We start from the raw sequence: 14,640 nt of genomic DNA, 5'->3' as shown, positions 1-14,640 counted from the left end.
GCAAATAGCGTCTGTGCCTCTCGCTCCCATCCCTGCCTTTGAGTTCCTGTGGTGGGTACAGCCTGCAGCCAGCTCTCCTCTCATGTCTGGTGCTGGAAGATGTCTGCAGTTTCTCTTGCTCCAGGCTGGCGGGATGTGGACACACTCCAGGGCATGGACAGCGAGCACCGACTGACCCCAATGCATCGGCACATGTCACAGCCATGGTGCTGCCATCACAGCCAGGACCAGGTTTGGTCCGTGAGGGGTTTGGGGTCATCCCTGCATCCCTCACTGCTCCCAGCACGGCCGTGTTGTGCAATGCAGGCACTGGATGGCTCCTGCCTGTTTCCTTTCCCTTTTGGGACTGTCGCTTTTGAGGTCCTCTGCAGCCTCGTCTGGTCTCGGTGTGTGGCCTTGGGCTTGGCCTGCCCCGGGCAAAACAAACAACATTTTCAGCTGGTTCCTTGCCCTGAGAAGGGAGAGGAGCGAGGCTGTGCTGGGGGACTCCCAGCCGTGTGTAGCTCACACCCATGCAGTGCCCTGGCTGCCGAGGCGAGCAGCTCCTTTGTTTTCATGGAGAAGCACAGGGGATGCCATTCCATTGCTCTCCATTGCTCTCCATTGCTCTCCCACTCCTCGCCGTGTGACCCACGTGCAGCCATCCCGTTTGGGAGCCTTGCTGGCTGTTCACAAAGCGATGGGCAGCACTGGGGGGCTGCTGGGGGCAGAGCAGATGTAATGAGAGCCCCCAGCCCGGCCCCCCCTGCACTGAGCAGCTCCAAATGGAGGGCTGCAGCTCGCTGCTGATTGTTGTGCAAATGCGCTGCTCCCTGCAAGCTGTCGGGCAGGCGGGCGCTGTGTGCGCACCGAGAGCAGCAGCTTTCCAAGCGTAATGAGTCAGCGAGAGGAACAGAAGGGCGCAGAATTAATCTGGCACCCGTCTGCCTTCTCGCAGTTCAACGGGTTTTCGTGGCTCCACGTGAATAGGTACCTGCCCTGCTGCACGCAGCCCCAAAGGCAGCGAGAACGGGGCTCTGCGAGGGTGCACGGATGGCGTGCAGGGCACAGAGTGTTCCTACGGTGCTGGGCTGCATCAGGAAGAGCTGAGTGTTTCCATGTCTTGCAAAGCACACACGAGCTTCCATTGCTCATCACAAGCTGATTGAGTTTCCTCTTCTCGGGCTTCTGGTGAGCGTGGAAGTTACCTGTGCTGCAGGGAGGGGACAAAGCCTTCAACATCCCAGATCAGTAACGGCACCAGGCAGAGGCTACAAGGGCTGTAGATTGATGCAGCTGCTTCCCCAGGAGGGCCCGACCCTGCGCTGAGCCCCCCTGCTTTTACCAGTCAGCCTCCGTGGTGTGTGAGCTCTGGCACTTAGTGGAGCAGGGATGCAGAGATGCAGACGTCTGCTGCCTCCCCTCGCCCAGGCGATGCTCTCCATCACCGTATGGACGTGCTGTGTTTGTGCCCAGCCAACCCAGCTCCGGGGCCACCAGCACAGCATGTTTGGCTGGAGCAGGAGAAGGGTGTCCCGGCTCCAGTGTGTCCTCACGCTGCCTCTGCTCCATGGCTCTGCTGCTGTGGGGCTGGGAGGGGGCCTGCACATTGCTTCTGAAGCTCCTTAAAGACAAAAGCAACCCGCAGACCAACCCCAAGGGCCCTGCAAGCACCGAAATGAATGACGATGGCATTCCTAAGGTCCTCCTAGAGCACCACACCCCCCGGCCCCCCATCCTTGGGGTGCCCAGCCCCCTGTGCCGGGGTTCCCTGTGCAGGCAGAGCTGCAGGCAGTGCTGCAGGCTGCGGCTCCGTGCCTGCTGTGCTCCCTCTGTTTTCTTTCCCTCTCCTCGCCCACAGGATTCCCAGTCTTGTGATGCAGCTCTGCGTGACTTTGTTCCTGGACCATTTCCTGCAATTGTAGCCTTGCAGAAACTCAGCTGCTGGTAGGAGAAGTTAATGGGAGCAGTGTGTAGCGTTGTCAGGTGGTAATTAGCCGGGGAAGGAGTTTGCAAATGGTTGCTGTTCTGGCTGCTTCAGCGTCAGTGCAGGGAAACCTTTGCTGCAGGAGCTGCGGGCTGCTGCTCGGAGCACTGCTGCTGCACAGATGCTTTTTAGCCTCTTGTCTCCAGAGAGAAGATATTTTTGTTCACCTAAAAAGGCCTCGCTGGCCTTGGCTGCAGCCCTCCTTTCTGATCCCCGTTCCAGCTCATGCCTCGCCGTATTTCAGATGTCAGCTGCCTTTTCAGCCTCGTAACCAGGCAACACCCGGCAGAGCAGGCAGCGCTTTGTTATTCCCCGGATCACGGAGGCACACACAGCCGAGATGCGAGGGGAGCCCCGGGGAGAGCCCCGCAGTGCTCATGGAGCTGCCCTCCCCACCAGCTTGGTTTGGGAGGAGGTTCCGTGCTGCAGTGCCTGGAAGCTTTGGGGCAGTTCAGGGTGGAGGTTGCTGGCTGTCAGGGTGCACAACCTGCTCCATGCTCCCATGCCATGTTTGCAGGGCAGCTCCCATCTTATTGCTGCTGCCCTGGGAGGGCCCCGTGTGCTTTATCCCCCAGGAAGGTTCATCCCTGTATCCCCATTGAAACCATCCTTCTGCCACGTCTGACTTGTCTTTTCCTTCCTCTCTCCAACAGACGGTTGATGATGAGGCGATGGCAGCATAAATGAAGATCAAGTAAGGAAGGCAGAACGATGCCCAAGGGTGGGTGTTCTAAAACACCACAGCCAGAAGATTTCTCTCTCAGCAACGACATGGTGGAGAAACAAACGGGGAAAAAGGTAGCGTGGATTGTTTGTTGCTTTCCTTTGGGAGCGCTGTGCCCATCTCTGAGCTGTGATGCCCATTTCTCACAGCAGTGCTTTGCCCAGGGCTGTTCCTCCCAAACCAAACCTGCTTGCTGGCTCTCTGCCTGCAGGTGAGGTCCCCTCTGCTTTCTCAGCAGCTGTAGTGCTGCCTGGGATGTGCTGCACCTGCCCAGACCTGTGTTGGTGAGCAATGGGAGTGTATGGGGAGACTTCCAGGAGGACTGGGATTGTGTGAGCAGCTCTGCTAAGCACGGAAGGGCCGAGCAGCGCTGTGGTCTCGAGTGCTGTGCAAGGGAGGAGATCCTCCTCCTCCTCCTCCTCCTCCTCCTCCTCCTCCTCCTCTCCCCTCCTCCCCACCCCCAGCTGCCGGCACAAGGTCTGGGTGCTGAGTGCAACCTGGCCAGCAGCTGCTCTACACAATAGCTGTTGGCGTTTATTTGAGGGCCTGACTGGGCCTGAGATGAGGTTGTAACAATGAAATCTGAGCATCAGGGTAAGTGAGTACATGCTTTTCCCCTGCTTTCCCACACCCAGATGCTCATTTGCTCCAGACATGTGCTGTGCCTCCTCCCTTTCAGCTTTTCCTGGCCTTCCTCAGCTTCCAGTGAGGAAAGCTGCATTCAGGTGTTACCTTTAAATAAAAACTGTCCCCCTCCTCTGTTGTATTCTGCAGTGGAAACAAACATGGCCTGCTGTCCCTTTGCTCCCCCCTCATGGCCTTCCCTGGTTGTTCTCCAGCCCCGCAGTGCCTTGCTGCCATATCTTGTGCTCTGATTCCACCATTGTTGACAAAAGGAGGCAAACAACAAAGAACCAGTGGAGAAGTCCCCAACAGAAGAGTGGTTGCAGCACTGGCAGCTTCAGCCTGGTTCCCCTATCCATGTGTTTGGGTCCATCACAGAGCCATGCTGTGGGGTTCCCACCCCCCTCATTTACCCTGGCCATTGCTGGGCCCACAGTTGGGACTCTCACCCATTCCTTGCTGTGCTGCTGCTCCCACAGCCCTGCAGCAGCGTGGTGCAGGATTCTCCACCCCACACATTGACTGTGCTGCTAAACTGGGGGGTGAGGGTGAGCCCTGTTGCCTGCCCATGGGCTCTGTGAAAGCACCAGAGGCCCCGGGGGGAGCTGGGGCCTGATCCTGGCGCGGGGCCTTATAAGGGCTGCTGCTGCCCTGGGCTGCCGGCTGCAGCTCAGCCCGAGGGCTGTGCAGAGCTATGCACGCCTTATATGAGGAATTCCGCTGCTCTGCACAGCCCCACAGCTGTGTGCTCACAGCTGAGGCCCAGCCCAGAGCAGCAGCAGCAAGGAGAGCCCCGCTGGAGCTGCTTTCACTGCACCCACGTCCTGCACGGCTCGCTGTGTGCTGTGCTCCAGGTTCTGTGTCAGTGGGGAATACTTGGCTGAGCAGTGGTCACACGATGTGGAGCAGGACAGGGCTCAGCTTTCGCTCAGGGCTTTCCTCCCTCCCAGGTTCAGTAAAGGAAGCTGTCCCCTCGTTGTGATCGATCTGTGCTGCACCACACTGAGCTGCAGGTGATGCTGCTCAGGGTCGGGCAGCCCCATGATGCTCCACGTGGTAGCAGGATCCCAGCTGTCTCCCTCTGTGCTTTGAATGCTTTGTTGCAGCCTATCAGCACACATTCAGACCGTGTGAGCACACGTGGTGTGTTGTGCCCCGGGTTTGGGGACACCCCGAGGGACTCAAGGGCTGGGGTGGTGCCTGGGGTTGTTTACCCCACCCTCAGTCAGTCCTTGTGGGGGTCCAGCCCTGCCCCTCCTCGTGCACAGCGCAGGCTGCCAGCTCTCCTTGCTCACTGCAGCTTGTTTTTTTATGAGCTTTGCAACCTGAAACACTTCCAACATGTTTTGGAGAACAAAGGGCTTTGGGGATTTCCACGCAGGGCTTTGCATAAGAGGCCGGGATGTGAGTCAGGTTCTGCCGGTGTTGCAGTGGGAGAACTGTGGGGCCACGTGGGCACCGCCAGCTGCTGGGCAGAGGGGAGGGGGCTGCGAAGTGCTGGAGGTGCAGCTCCATTTGTGTGGGGCTGTGCATGGCTCTGCCTTGCAGAACAGTGCCCCTGAATGAACGGTGTTTGAGTGGTACGCTGGCCTAGGCTGAGCTCTGCACCCTCGGTGCTGGGTTGTGCTGAGAACGCCGTGGCTGGGAGCAGTTGGTGCTGCAGCCATCCCCTGTGGTGAGGGTGACTTGAGGTGGCCCTGCTTACTCATCTAGTAAATCTTAGTAAGAGCGTAAGGTGACGGCAGGGGGGTTTCCTGAAGTCATGCTCTGCAGCCTGCCCTTTGCCCAAGTGGTTTCCAGCAGCACCCAGTGAGGAACTTTGCCCCCATTGCAGAGCTCTGCTCAGCGCCAGCAGCCCGTGCTGCACGCAGGTACTCGGTGCTTCTGATCTGGTCAGGTCCTTCTTTCTGCAGCACCCAAGTCATGCACTGCTCAGATGGGTCCAGGATGACCTGAAAGCTAAAACTTCTACTCAAAGAAAGGATGACGTTTGTCATTACAGTATTGGAAACTATTACAGAAGGAAAGCTTAAAATAAGAACCTGAAAGCAGACAGTATTTCCAGGAAAGTGGTGCTCTGCTTTGCCTTCACTTCTCTGCAGTGGTTTGGCTGCAGCACCTGCAGGCTGCCTCCGAGCTCACTGCCTTCCTGGGGAGCAGAGCGTGGCCTTGCTCCATTGGGTGGAGGAGGTCCCCATGCCCCTCACTGATCAGGTTGGGTTCTGGGTCCACAGCTCTGAGTGCAGGTGGAGCTGCCCATTGCCCATGCTGTGCTCTCCTCTGTGCCTGGGAACGTGCTTTGACTAATTCCCCCCTTCTTTCTCTCCCTTAACACAGACCTTTGAATAACCTTGCTGTAACACAAGGGCAGGCACAGAGTCCTGCAGGCTCAGCCTCTCTCACCTTCAAAACCCAGGATGGGGGGAGTTCAGGGCAGGTGTCTCACAGGAGCTGCCGCAGCCCGCTGTTAGAGCAGGGCTGGGTGCTGCTGCTCTGGTGGCAGAGCCCGGCTCCAGCTGTGCTCACTTTGAAGACCACAAACAAAGAGCTGCACTCGGTGCACGCAGCACAGCCCGGCTCCTGCTGCAGCTCTCCTCGGGGCTGACGGCTGGAAGGAGCGCTCGCAGTCGAGGAAATCCCACCGCAGGGTGCCAGGGGCTGGACCGCATCCTGGCCTCCCGCTGCACAGGGCTGCTTTGTACTTCAGTGGCGGGTGGGACGCCGAGCAGGGCCGGGTGGTGCTGGCAGAGTCTGCATGGAACCGGGAGGAGCGGGCAGACGGAGCTGCCCTGCAGCCCTGCAGCCTTTCCTGCTTGAAGTCGTGCAGTTTCTGTAACATAAAACCTACACGTGCGTGACTTCGGTCTGCATGGGATGCCTGGGGTTTCGGTTCTGTACCAGCTTTCACTGTTGGGGTGAAAAACTTTGCCTGCCTCTGTGCTTTGTGCCATTGCCCTCCCAACAATGTCACAGCCCTCCCAACAGTGTCACAGCCCTCCTTACAATGTCACAGCCCTCCCACTGCCCATGCCCAGCAGCCCCAGCATTGCCTCCCGCACTCTCGTGCAACAGATTGGATTTATGCTTCAGGTCGCTTTTCCTCTTAAAATCCCAGTAGGAAGCAGCTTAGAATTAAGCGGCTAAATCCTTCAACCTGTGCTGCCCTCTCTGTCAGAGTGTTTTCCTGCAGAGCTCACAGCAATCCTTCTGCCGCAGCACTCCGACCCCGTGCCCGCTGTGCGCAGCCGGGCTCCACTTTGGGATCGTGGGGCACGGCTGTGGCAGCGGCTCCAGGCACACGCAGCTGCTGTGCTGGTGCGGGGACGGCTGCTGATCCCTGCTCTCTTTTCTCTTCCCAGGATAAAGATAAAGTTTCTCTAACCAAAACTCCCAAGTTGGACCGGAGCGATGGCGGCAAAGAGGTGAAAGAGAGGGCTACCAAGAGGAAGTTACCTTTCACTGTTGGAACAAATGGAGATCAGAAGGACTCGGATACAGGTATGGGATTCGGACTGCACGGTGCACCCTCTGAGAGGGCAAAACTTAACGTCTGCAGCACGTTGCTTGTGCCACTTGTGGCTCCTGAGCTCATGGCTGGCTTTGTAAGCAGAGAGGAAGGGCTGTCCAACACCTGGAGATGGAGGGGATGCGGTGGGGTGGCTGCAGGAGGCTCTGAGGTCACATTGGTCCTTGTCTGTGCTCGGGAGTTGTGTGCAGACTGGGCAGGTCAGGGTCACAGGCTGTGAGGAGAGAGAATCACAGAATCATAGAAATTGGACTCAAAAGATCAGAATGCTCCTAAAATTGTTAAAAGGTTTGAAATTTGGGAGAAATAAGGCTGCTTCCTCCTAGCCCTACAGCTGAGCCGTGTGTGCTGTCTGCCCTGGGCTGGCCGCAGCCTCGCTGTGTTTCTTTGTGCTGGGCAGTTCACTGTTATCTTCTGCTTGCTGAGCTCTGATTCCTGACTGAAAGTTTCAAAGCATCAATGTGGGGGTAAAGGACAGCCACCGTGTGGGCTGTTCCTGGGCCTGGAGTGCCCTTAGAGCTGCGGGCTGCAGAGCTCCCCACCACCCCATCTGGGTGCTTTTCCCTTCCCAGCCTTGGGATTCAGCAGTGGGATTGCAACACCCGTGTGTGCCGTGCCAGACCCGGGGCTGACCTTCAGTGATTTATTCCATGCAGCCGCGCTTCCTGGACCGCCGCACGCGGGCGTCCGTGTTTGTCTGAGGACAGCTTTGCTGGGGTGATCCATGGCCACGTGAAATGCAGCTGGGAGATTTGGGAGCTGGGAGAGGTCACTTTGTGCCTGTAGTGGGATGTTTTCCATCTTTCCATGTTCAGACAGCAGCGTGGAGCCTTGTCCAGCTGTGCTGTGAGGCGCAGCAATGCCTTGCCCCGAGCAAGCTGCACGAGCTGCAAGCAGCAAAGTGATTCCACGCTAACCCAGTTCTAAAAGCCATACAAATCATTCCTTCAAAACTGTTTGTAGAGCAGAAATCCTGGATCTCAGGTGCTGGGGGAAAAAAAACAGCGTCAATCTGTGAGCCTCCAAACTGTGCATGATACGGACCCAGCAGCTTCCCTCTGCCTCCACTTCTCCTCCCTTCCTTCTCCCCCCTGGTGCAGCTCCCACGCCTGCAGCGTGCTGGGAGCCCACGTGCTGCCTGGCAGCCAGCACTGCCAGCTCCTTCCCCAGCAACTTCGGGCTGTCTGCAGCTCCTTGCTGGGTGCCGTGCTGGAGGGAGCTTTGGCAAATGGTAATGTGAAGAAGCACACTGTAGGGGGGGGGGGTGGCCCTGCTGGGAAGCTCCAGGCTCAAGGGGTACAGCCTGGCATGCAGAACGCAGCACGTTGGCCTTGCTGGGAATGGCTTCTTCAGCTTTATTTCAGGCTGCCACTCGAGGCCCCCCAGCTCCCTGGGCTGGTGCTGCCTGGTTGGTGGCTTTGGGTCATGGCATTTCTCAGCAGCGCTCGGCTTTTCTGTGTTTTCACAGCCATGTGAGGTGAACCAAACAGCCCCTGCACAGCAGTGGGGGCTTGGCATGGGTCAGGGCAGTGTGTGCTGGTGTCAGCGCTCCGGGCTGCTGTGCTCCAGCAGCATCCGATGTGCAGCTCCACTCTGGGCTTGGCCTGCAGCGTGACGCTGATCCGAGGTCAGCAATGCAATGAGTCAGAGCCAGCCCAGCCCTTCCCTCCCCACAACACAGCACTGCACAGCACTGCAAAGCAAAGCACAGCACAGCACAGCACTGCACTGCACAGCACTGCAAAGCAAAGCAAAGCACAGCACTGCTCTGCTTGGCTCCTTAGTCACTGCCTGGGGGTGGCAGCATGAGCAGCGAGGCACTGCCATGTCCAGAGCAGCATCTATGGATGCGCTGGTTCCATCCGTGTGGCTCCGCTCACTGTGTGCAGTTGTGCCTTACGGCTCTTCCTCTCCTTGGTTGGATCATTGCAGCCCTTTTTTTTTTTAAACTAAAATAGTCGAGGAACTGTTCTCACCTAGCAACAGGGAGGGAGCGCCTGGCAGAGCTGCTGCGCTCCATAGTGCCGCACTGTGTGGATGGGCTGCATGCAGCAGCAGCCTTCACATGGCCCTTGGAGCTCCCTGGTGTGTGTGTGTGTGGGGCAGCCACCCCCTGCCCCCCCAGCCCTCCTTAGCATGCAGGGGAGCAGCCACAGCATACCATGGCTCTGCCAAGCATCTATCAATGATGGCTTTTTCTTTCATAGAAGCGCTTTTATCGGCGCTGTCTGCAGAGTGTCCTGCCCCCAGCTGCTGGGGGGGAGCCTTCCTCCTTCTCCTCCCCCTCCTCCTCCTCCTCTTGGCCTCCTGGGAAATGAGAAGTCGGGCCCTTAAAATGGGTCTCTCCTGGAGTTATTTATCATGGAGATAGGATTCTGATTGAACACCGAGGTTCCCCCTGCAGCAGCTGGATAGTCAATGGCTGCTCTGCATAGGCACACTGACATGTTTCTGTGTGGCTGCTGTCTGTCCAGTGAGCACAGCTCAGGGTGTCCATGCTGCCTGGGCTGCTGAGGATATGGGGCATGGCACCGAGCCTCTCCCAGGTGAATCCTGATGCTGTGGCTGCGGGGGCTCAGGGTGTCAGCTCCGCTTCCCCTCTTTCCTCCCACCCTCCCTTTAGCTGCATGCAGGCAGCACCACCATGTGCTCATCCCGCAGCCACTGCAGCACACTCTCCAGCTCTGTGCTGCAAACCATGCCCTGCTGCAGGCTGCAGGCTGTACGCTCCCTGCCCACCCACTGCCCTCCTGCTCTGTCCCTCAGTGCTGGGCTCGAGGCTGCCCTCGCCGTGCGCCCTCCGACTGCTGCAGCAGGGATGAGTCACACTTACGCATGCCAAGCTGGGGACTGGGAAAGCAGAGCTTGTGCAGTCTCTCGGGGTGCAGTGCAGTCTCCATTGCTGTCTGTGCCATTCTAATTTATTCCTATTGATCTTCTGTTTGCGTGCCTGCTCGATGAATAAACCCAAAACTCCTGACCTGTGAGCGGTGCTGGTTGCTGAGCTGCTCAGCATGAGCTGCAGCTTTGGGAATGGTATTTTTCCTCAGGGTACCACCTTGTAAACCTGTGCTGTCATGTCAGAGCCAGCTGGGCAGACGCTGCCTGTATTACAGGGTACATGGGAGCAGGGAGCTGCTCCCTGACCAACCCACCTGAACCCAAAAGGTTCCCCCACCATTCATCTCTGCCTGTGCCGAGCTCACAGAATCACAGCGTGGTTGGGTTGGAAGGGACCTTAAACATTATCCATGGGGCACTTGGAACCTGGAGCCAAGCCCTGCGTGCAGCTTCCCCTTGTGAACCTGCAACAGCTGTGCTCTGAGCAAAGCTTTCCAGGCTGCAGTGGAAGGGGTTGTGGCTGTGGGGCAGGCAGCCCGGTGCCGGTGAGCGCTGCACAGCACGCGCTGCCCGGGTTATTTTTATCGTGTCGATCACATGCTTTTCCATGCTAAATGTTCTGAGGAGGAGGAGAATTCTCCAACTGAGGAATGAATAGGAGTTTAGGGCTTTGGGGTTGAACTTGGTTATGAATTTTTGTAGATCTCAGGCTCGCTGCTGACAGCCTGCAGCAGCCACGTGCATTAAGGAATGCTGCCCAAAGCATCGCCCTGTTGGTGCTCAGGTGGCAGTGGGTGAGTGCTGAGGCTTTGTCTGGAGAGAAAACAACGTGGGTTTGTGCTTTCTGGGCTCACATCAGGCTTTGCAGCCCCAGCAGGGAGCAGAGGAGCAGGGCTGGGCCCCAGTGCTGCATGTGAGAGGGAATGAGGAAGGGAAAAACAGGAAAGAAATGTTATTTCTTATTGATTCATAGTCCAGTGGAGGAATGTATGGCTCTCAGAGCTTGTCAGAGATGTGCATGTTCTGCCCAGGTGTAAGGTGGAATGTTTGCAAGGAGATGTGTCTGAGTAAAAACATGGATACTGCCAACTATTTTGTCACCTCCCATTGATAAATAGCACAGATCCAGGGCTCCGGGCTGCTCTCTGCAGGGTGTGCAGCCTCCATGCAGGGGGGAGGCGAAATATGAGCATAACCCCATGGGACAGGGTGGTCCATTGGGCTGCCTTGGACCTCTGCCCCATGCCATGTCAAGAGCAGGGACTGCTCACCTGCATCTGATAACCTGCATGGCCCCAATAATTCTGTCACCATCCCTCTGTCCGCAGCAGCAGCCATCAGTCAGCCAGGCTGCAGGCACAATGTGCCAGCACTCAGAGGAGGGTGGGAGCAGCGTTGGGTTTTCCACGCACGCACGCCATATTTCCTTATGCTTCTTGCAGGGTTAGGACAGTTGCCTGGTAGGAGGCACGCAGCAAGGCTGCTTGGCAAGGAGTCTCCTTGCTGCTCTGCAGATACACGTTCTGCCTCCTGCTTGGCTGGCTGCACGAAAGGAAACTGAAGTTTGGTTTCTTCAAGTGGGAGCTGGAAGCTTTGCCCACATCCCTGCAGTGGGGTACAGGCGGCTGTGGGAGCACCAGCAACAGGGGAGGGGCTGCCAGCTCTCCTTGCCTGGGGAAAGGAGTGATATTTGCAGAGAGAAAACTGGAAAAACACTCCAGAAAGCTGCGGTCAGGCTTCATGCCATGGCGGTGGGGTGGTCCAGCAGGCTGAGCTCTGTGGTTCTGCATTCCCAGCACCAGGACATGCTCTCCCCCAGAGGCTTTGACCCCTGAGATAGCAGCAGGGATGCAGAGCACTGCTGGCACCAACCTGCTCAGGAAGGAACGTGTCTCTCAGTACAGCAGCACTCACTCACTGGTTGTGCTTTGTGTCACAGAAAAGCAGGGTCCAGAGCGGAAGAGGATTAAAAAGGAGCCCGCCACAAGGAAGCCTGGCTTGCTGTTTGGGATGGGCCTTTCAGGAATCCGGGCAGGCTACCCGCTCTCTGAGCGCCAGCAAGTTGCTCTGCTCATGCAGATGACAGCAGAAGAGTCTGCAAACAGCCCAGGTGAGCTCGGGAGCGCGGTTTGTGTGGGTGAGGCTCACAGCCAGCTGTTACATACAAACCCCACCCACCGGGGGTCTGTGTGGGCATTGTGCTGTCTGTGCATACCTTGCATCCCACGTGCAGACGTTGCAGTTTTAGTTACCAACTCTGTGGTTCATAACCCTAGTCCAGCAGCTCAGGTTGCTGTCACTGAGAAACAGCACCGAGCTGTGCAGTGCTGAGAGCATTCAGCTGCTGTCCAAGGGAACGTCACCCTCCCAGGGCTGCTGGAGCTCACAGACACTCGGTGCCAAAGGCACTTCCCTCAGGAAGGGAGATTTTGGGGCGAGGATCTGCACATGCCACAGTCCTTGCACAGAGTGTGATTCTCTGCAGCAGCTCTGGCAGCCTGCAAGTGCTGTCCGTGCTGTAAACACAGGCTTTCCTCTGTCTTTGGGTCAGTTAATAGTGCCTTGGGAGCGTGTTGGTGGAGAGATGAAAAGTGGTGCAACAGCTCCCTCTAAGGGTTTGGGTCTTCCCATGGATGGCAGTTGGTAACCGTGCTTCTCTCCTCCCTGCAGTTGACACAACACCAAAGCATCCCTCTCAGTCCACAGTTTGTCAGAAGGGAACTCCTAACTCTGCCTCCAAAACCAAAGATAAAGTAAATAAGAGAAACGAGCGAGGGGAGACTCGGCTGCACCGAGCTGCCATCCGCGGGGACGCGCGGCGCATCAAGGAGCTCATCATCGAGGGTGCCGACGTCAACGTGAAGGACTTTGCAGGTGAGCAGCCCTGGCAGCAGGAGCTGTGTTGGATTTTCCACCTGGAGAATGGCTGCTACCAGAGAAAGCCCTTCCCTCGTGTCGCAGTTTGGGAGATGATCCCAAAATAATGGTAGAATCACAGAATAAGGATTTTGGTTAGAAAAGATGTGGAATGCTCATGCCAGAGCTGGATGGCCGATGCTGCCAGCATCCTGGGCTGCACGTGCTGACACCAGGCAGCTCCACCTGGCACAGCCCTGAGCCACGCTTCACTCTTTCTGTTCTTTTTGCACGATTTTGGGCTATAAATAGCAGTGCACGTTCCTCTGCCCGTGTGATGAACATCAGTGCAAGACTGAAGCTCCATGGTGATTAATTCTGGTCACAGGTGCCCCTCTAACTCAGCAGTGAAGGTTCTGCAGCAATCTCCCACGGCGCTATCAGCAAAACACCCTGAGCTGGGGGACTTCAAAACAGCGTCTGCTTAAAAATAGCTTGTTTGAACATGATAAAATGCTTCGTTCCGTGCTCTGCAGAGGTTTGTTTGAGAACTGGGGCTGCTGTTACTGTGGAGATGTGCTGTTTGCTGTATCTCAGATCAGACCCTGTTTTGCAGCACAGTGCTGCTTGCTTGGAGAGCACAAAAAATGTTTGTTAGGTCTGTACAGAGGATGTTCTGGGGGAGTGTCTGCAGCTCGGCGCGCTGCTCTGCGTGGCAGCCCTATTGCTCAAGCAGGAAAGGGAAAGGCTTTAAGCCGTGACTTACACACAGCACCAAGTTTCCTAATTCCATACCCCAAATTTCACCATTGTTTTTTCTGGGTCTGTACTGCTTCCATCGCACCATCTGGGTGCAGCTGAGGAGAGGTGGGGCTGCAGGGGCTCCTGCAGGGCTGCAGTTGTGGGGCAGAGCTGCAGGTCCTGGTACAGGGCTGTGTGGAACACGCAGCAGAGGCAGATGAATGTTCTTCCTCACAACCTGCAGCTCCATAAAGGTGATGCCTGGTTCTGAACGTGTGTTTGCTTGCAGGCTGGACAGCATTGCACGAGGCGTGCAACCGGGGTTACTACGATGTTGCAAAGCAGTTGCTTGCTGCAGGCGCTGAAGTCAACACCAAGGGGTTGGATGATGACACCCCCCTGCACGATGCAGCAAACAACGGGCACTTCAAGGTTGGTTTTTTGCTGGTCCTTATGGATATTGTTTTCTTTTTTTTAATGACTTTTTTTTTCCTTCCTGTGCTTTCAAGCAGCCAGCTGTGCAGACATCCAGATTCTGAGTATTTTGTTATCATTTGCTGCTGATAGCTACATAGCAGGTGAGAGCTCTCTGCCTCATTCTGCCGAGAGCTTTTCTTGTGTGGGAGGGGAGCTCAGCCCTTCTGGAGCAGGAGGAGAAGATGGCCTTGCATCTGATTCTGCTCCCTCCTTCCTTGCCCAAATCAATCTGTGTTGCTGAGTTTTGTCTTCTTTCTTACCAGTATCTGTTAGTGCCACCGGTTTGTCCCTGGTAACAGTCTGCTCTCCAGCTGGAGGATGTGCCCCATTCTGTTTTATACCAAAATCATGCAGATAAATAAAATCTCTATAAATATTTAAGGTCTCGATTTCTGTTTTCAGGTGGTTAAACTGTTGTTGCATTATGGAGGGAATCCTCATCAAAGCAACAGGAAAGGAGAGACGCCATTGAAAGTAGCCAATTCCCCCACCATGGTGAATCTGCTCCTGGGGAAGACGACGTACCCCTCCAGCGAAGAGAGCTCAACAGGTGAGGCCAGTTTTGTGCATGTGGGGGTGGTGTTTGAGCCCCCCAGCTGTCTGTGAGCACAGAGCTGTTAGGAGGACAGCAAAGTTAGACTCGTCAGAGTGCCCACATGCTGCTGCTGCTGCAGTCTGGAGTCCTTCTGTGGCCATAAGCCCAACTCAGACAAGTGCAGCCTTGAGCTCTGGGAGCAGTGGCTGTTTGCTCTGGAAGCCCACACTGAGATAGCTTGCCTGGTGCTATTAAGGTATAGGATTGGCAGTCATTTGCAACGCAGGCATTTCCAGGCTGTGCACTACTGTCATGGCTGGGCCAGGTGGGAAGTGCTGCAGGTTTCATTA

At 56.5% G+C, this 14,640-nt stretch overlaps 1 protein-coding gene across 4 annotated transcripts in view; it reads left to right on the top strand.

Moving 5' to 3' along the window:
* ANKRD11 (ankyrin repeat domain 11) overlaps nucleotides 1–14,640 on the top strand; it is a 70,309-nt gene that overhangs the window by 45,441 nt on the left and 10,228 nt on the right. For 3 of the 4 annotated variants that reach the window (XM_015874364.3, XM_085551186.1, XM_085551187.1), the window contains 6 exons: nucleotides 2,620–2,764; nucleotides 6,674–6,812; nucleotides 11,621–11,791; nucleotides 12,352–12,555; nucleotides 13,568–13,710; nucleotides 14,158–14,305. In XM_015874364.3, coding sequence (XP_015729850.2) covers nucleotides 2,678–2,764; nucleotides 6,674–6,812; nucleotides 11,621–11,791; nucleotides 12,352–12,555; nucleotides 13,568–13,710; nucleotides 14,158–14,305 — 892 coding nt within the window. In that variant the 5' untranslated portion in view covers nucleotides 2,620–2,677. The other variant, XM_085551188.1, reaches the window with a different exon arrangement.

The sequence above is a fragment of the Coturnix japonica genome, chromosome 6 (assembly GCF_054131305.1).
Source record: "Coturnix japonica strain WE chromosome 6, WE-NBRP24, whole genome shotgun sequence".
NCBI lineage: Eukaryota > Metazoa > Chordata > Aves > Galliformes > Phasianidae > Coturnix > Coturnix japonica.
This window is presented reverse-complemented; position numbering and strand designations above follow the sequence as displayed.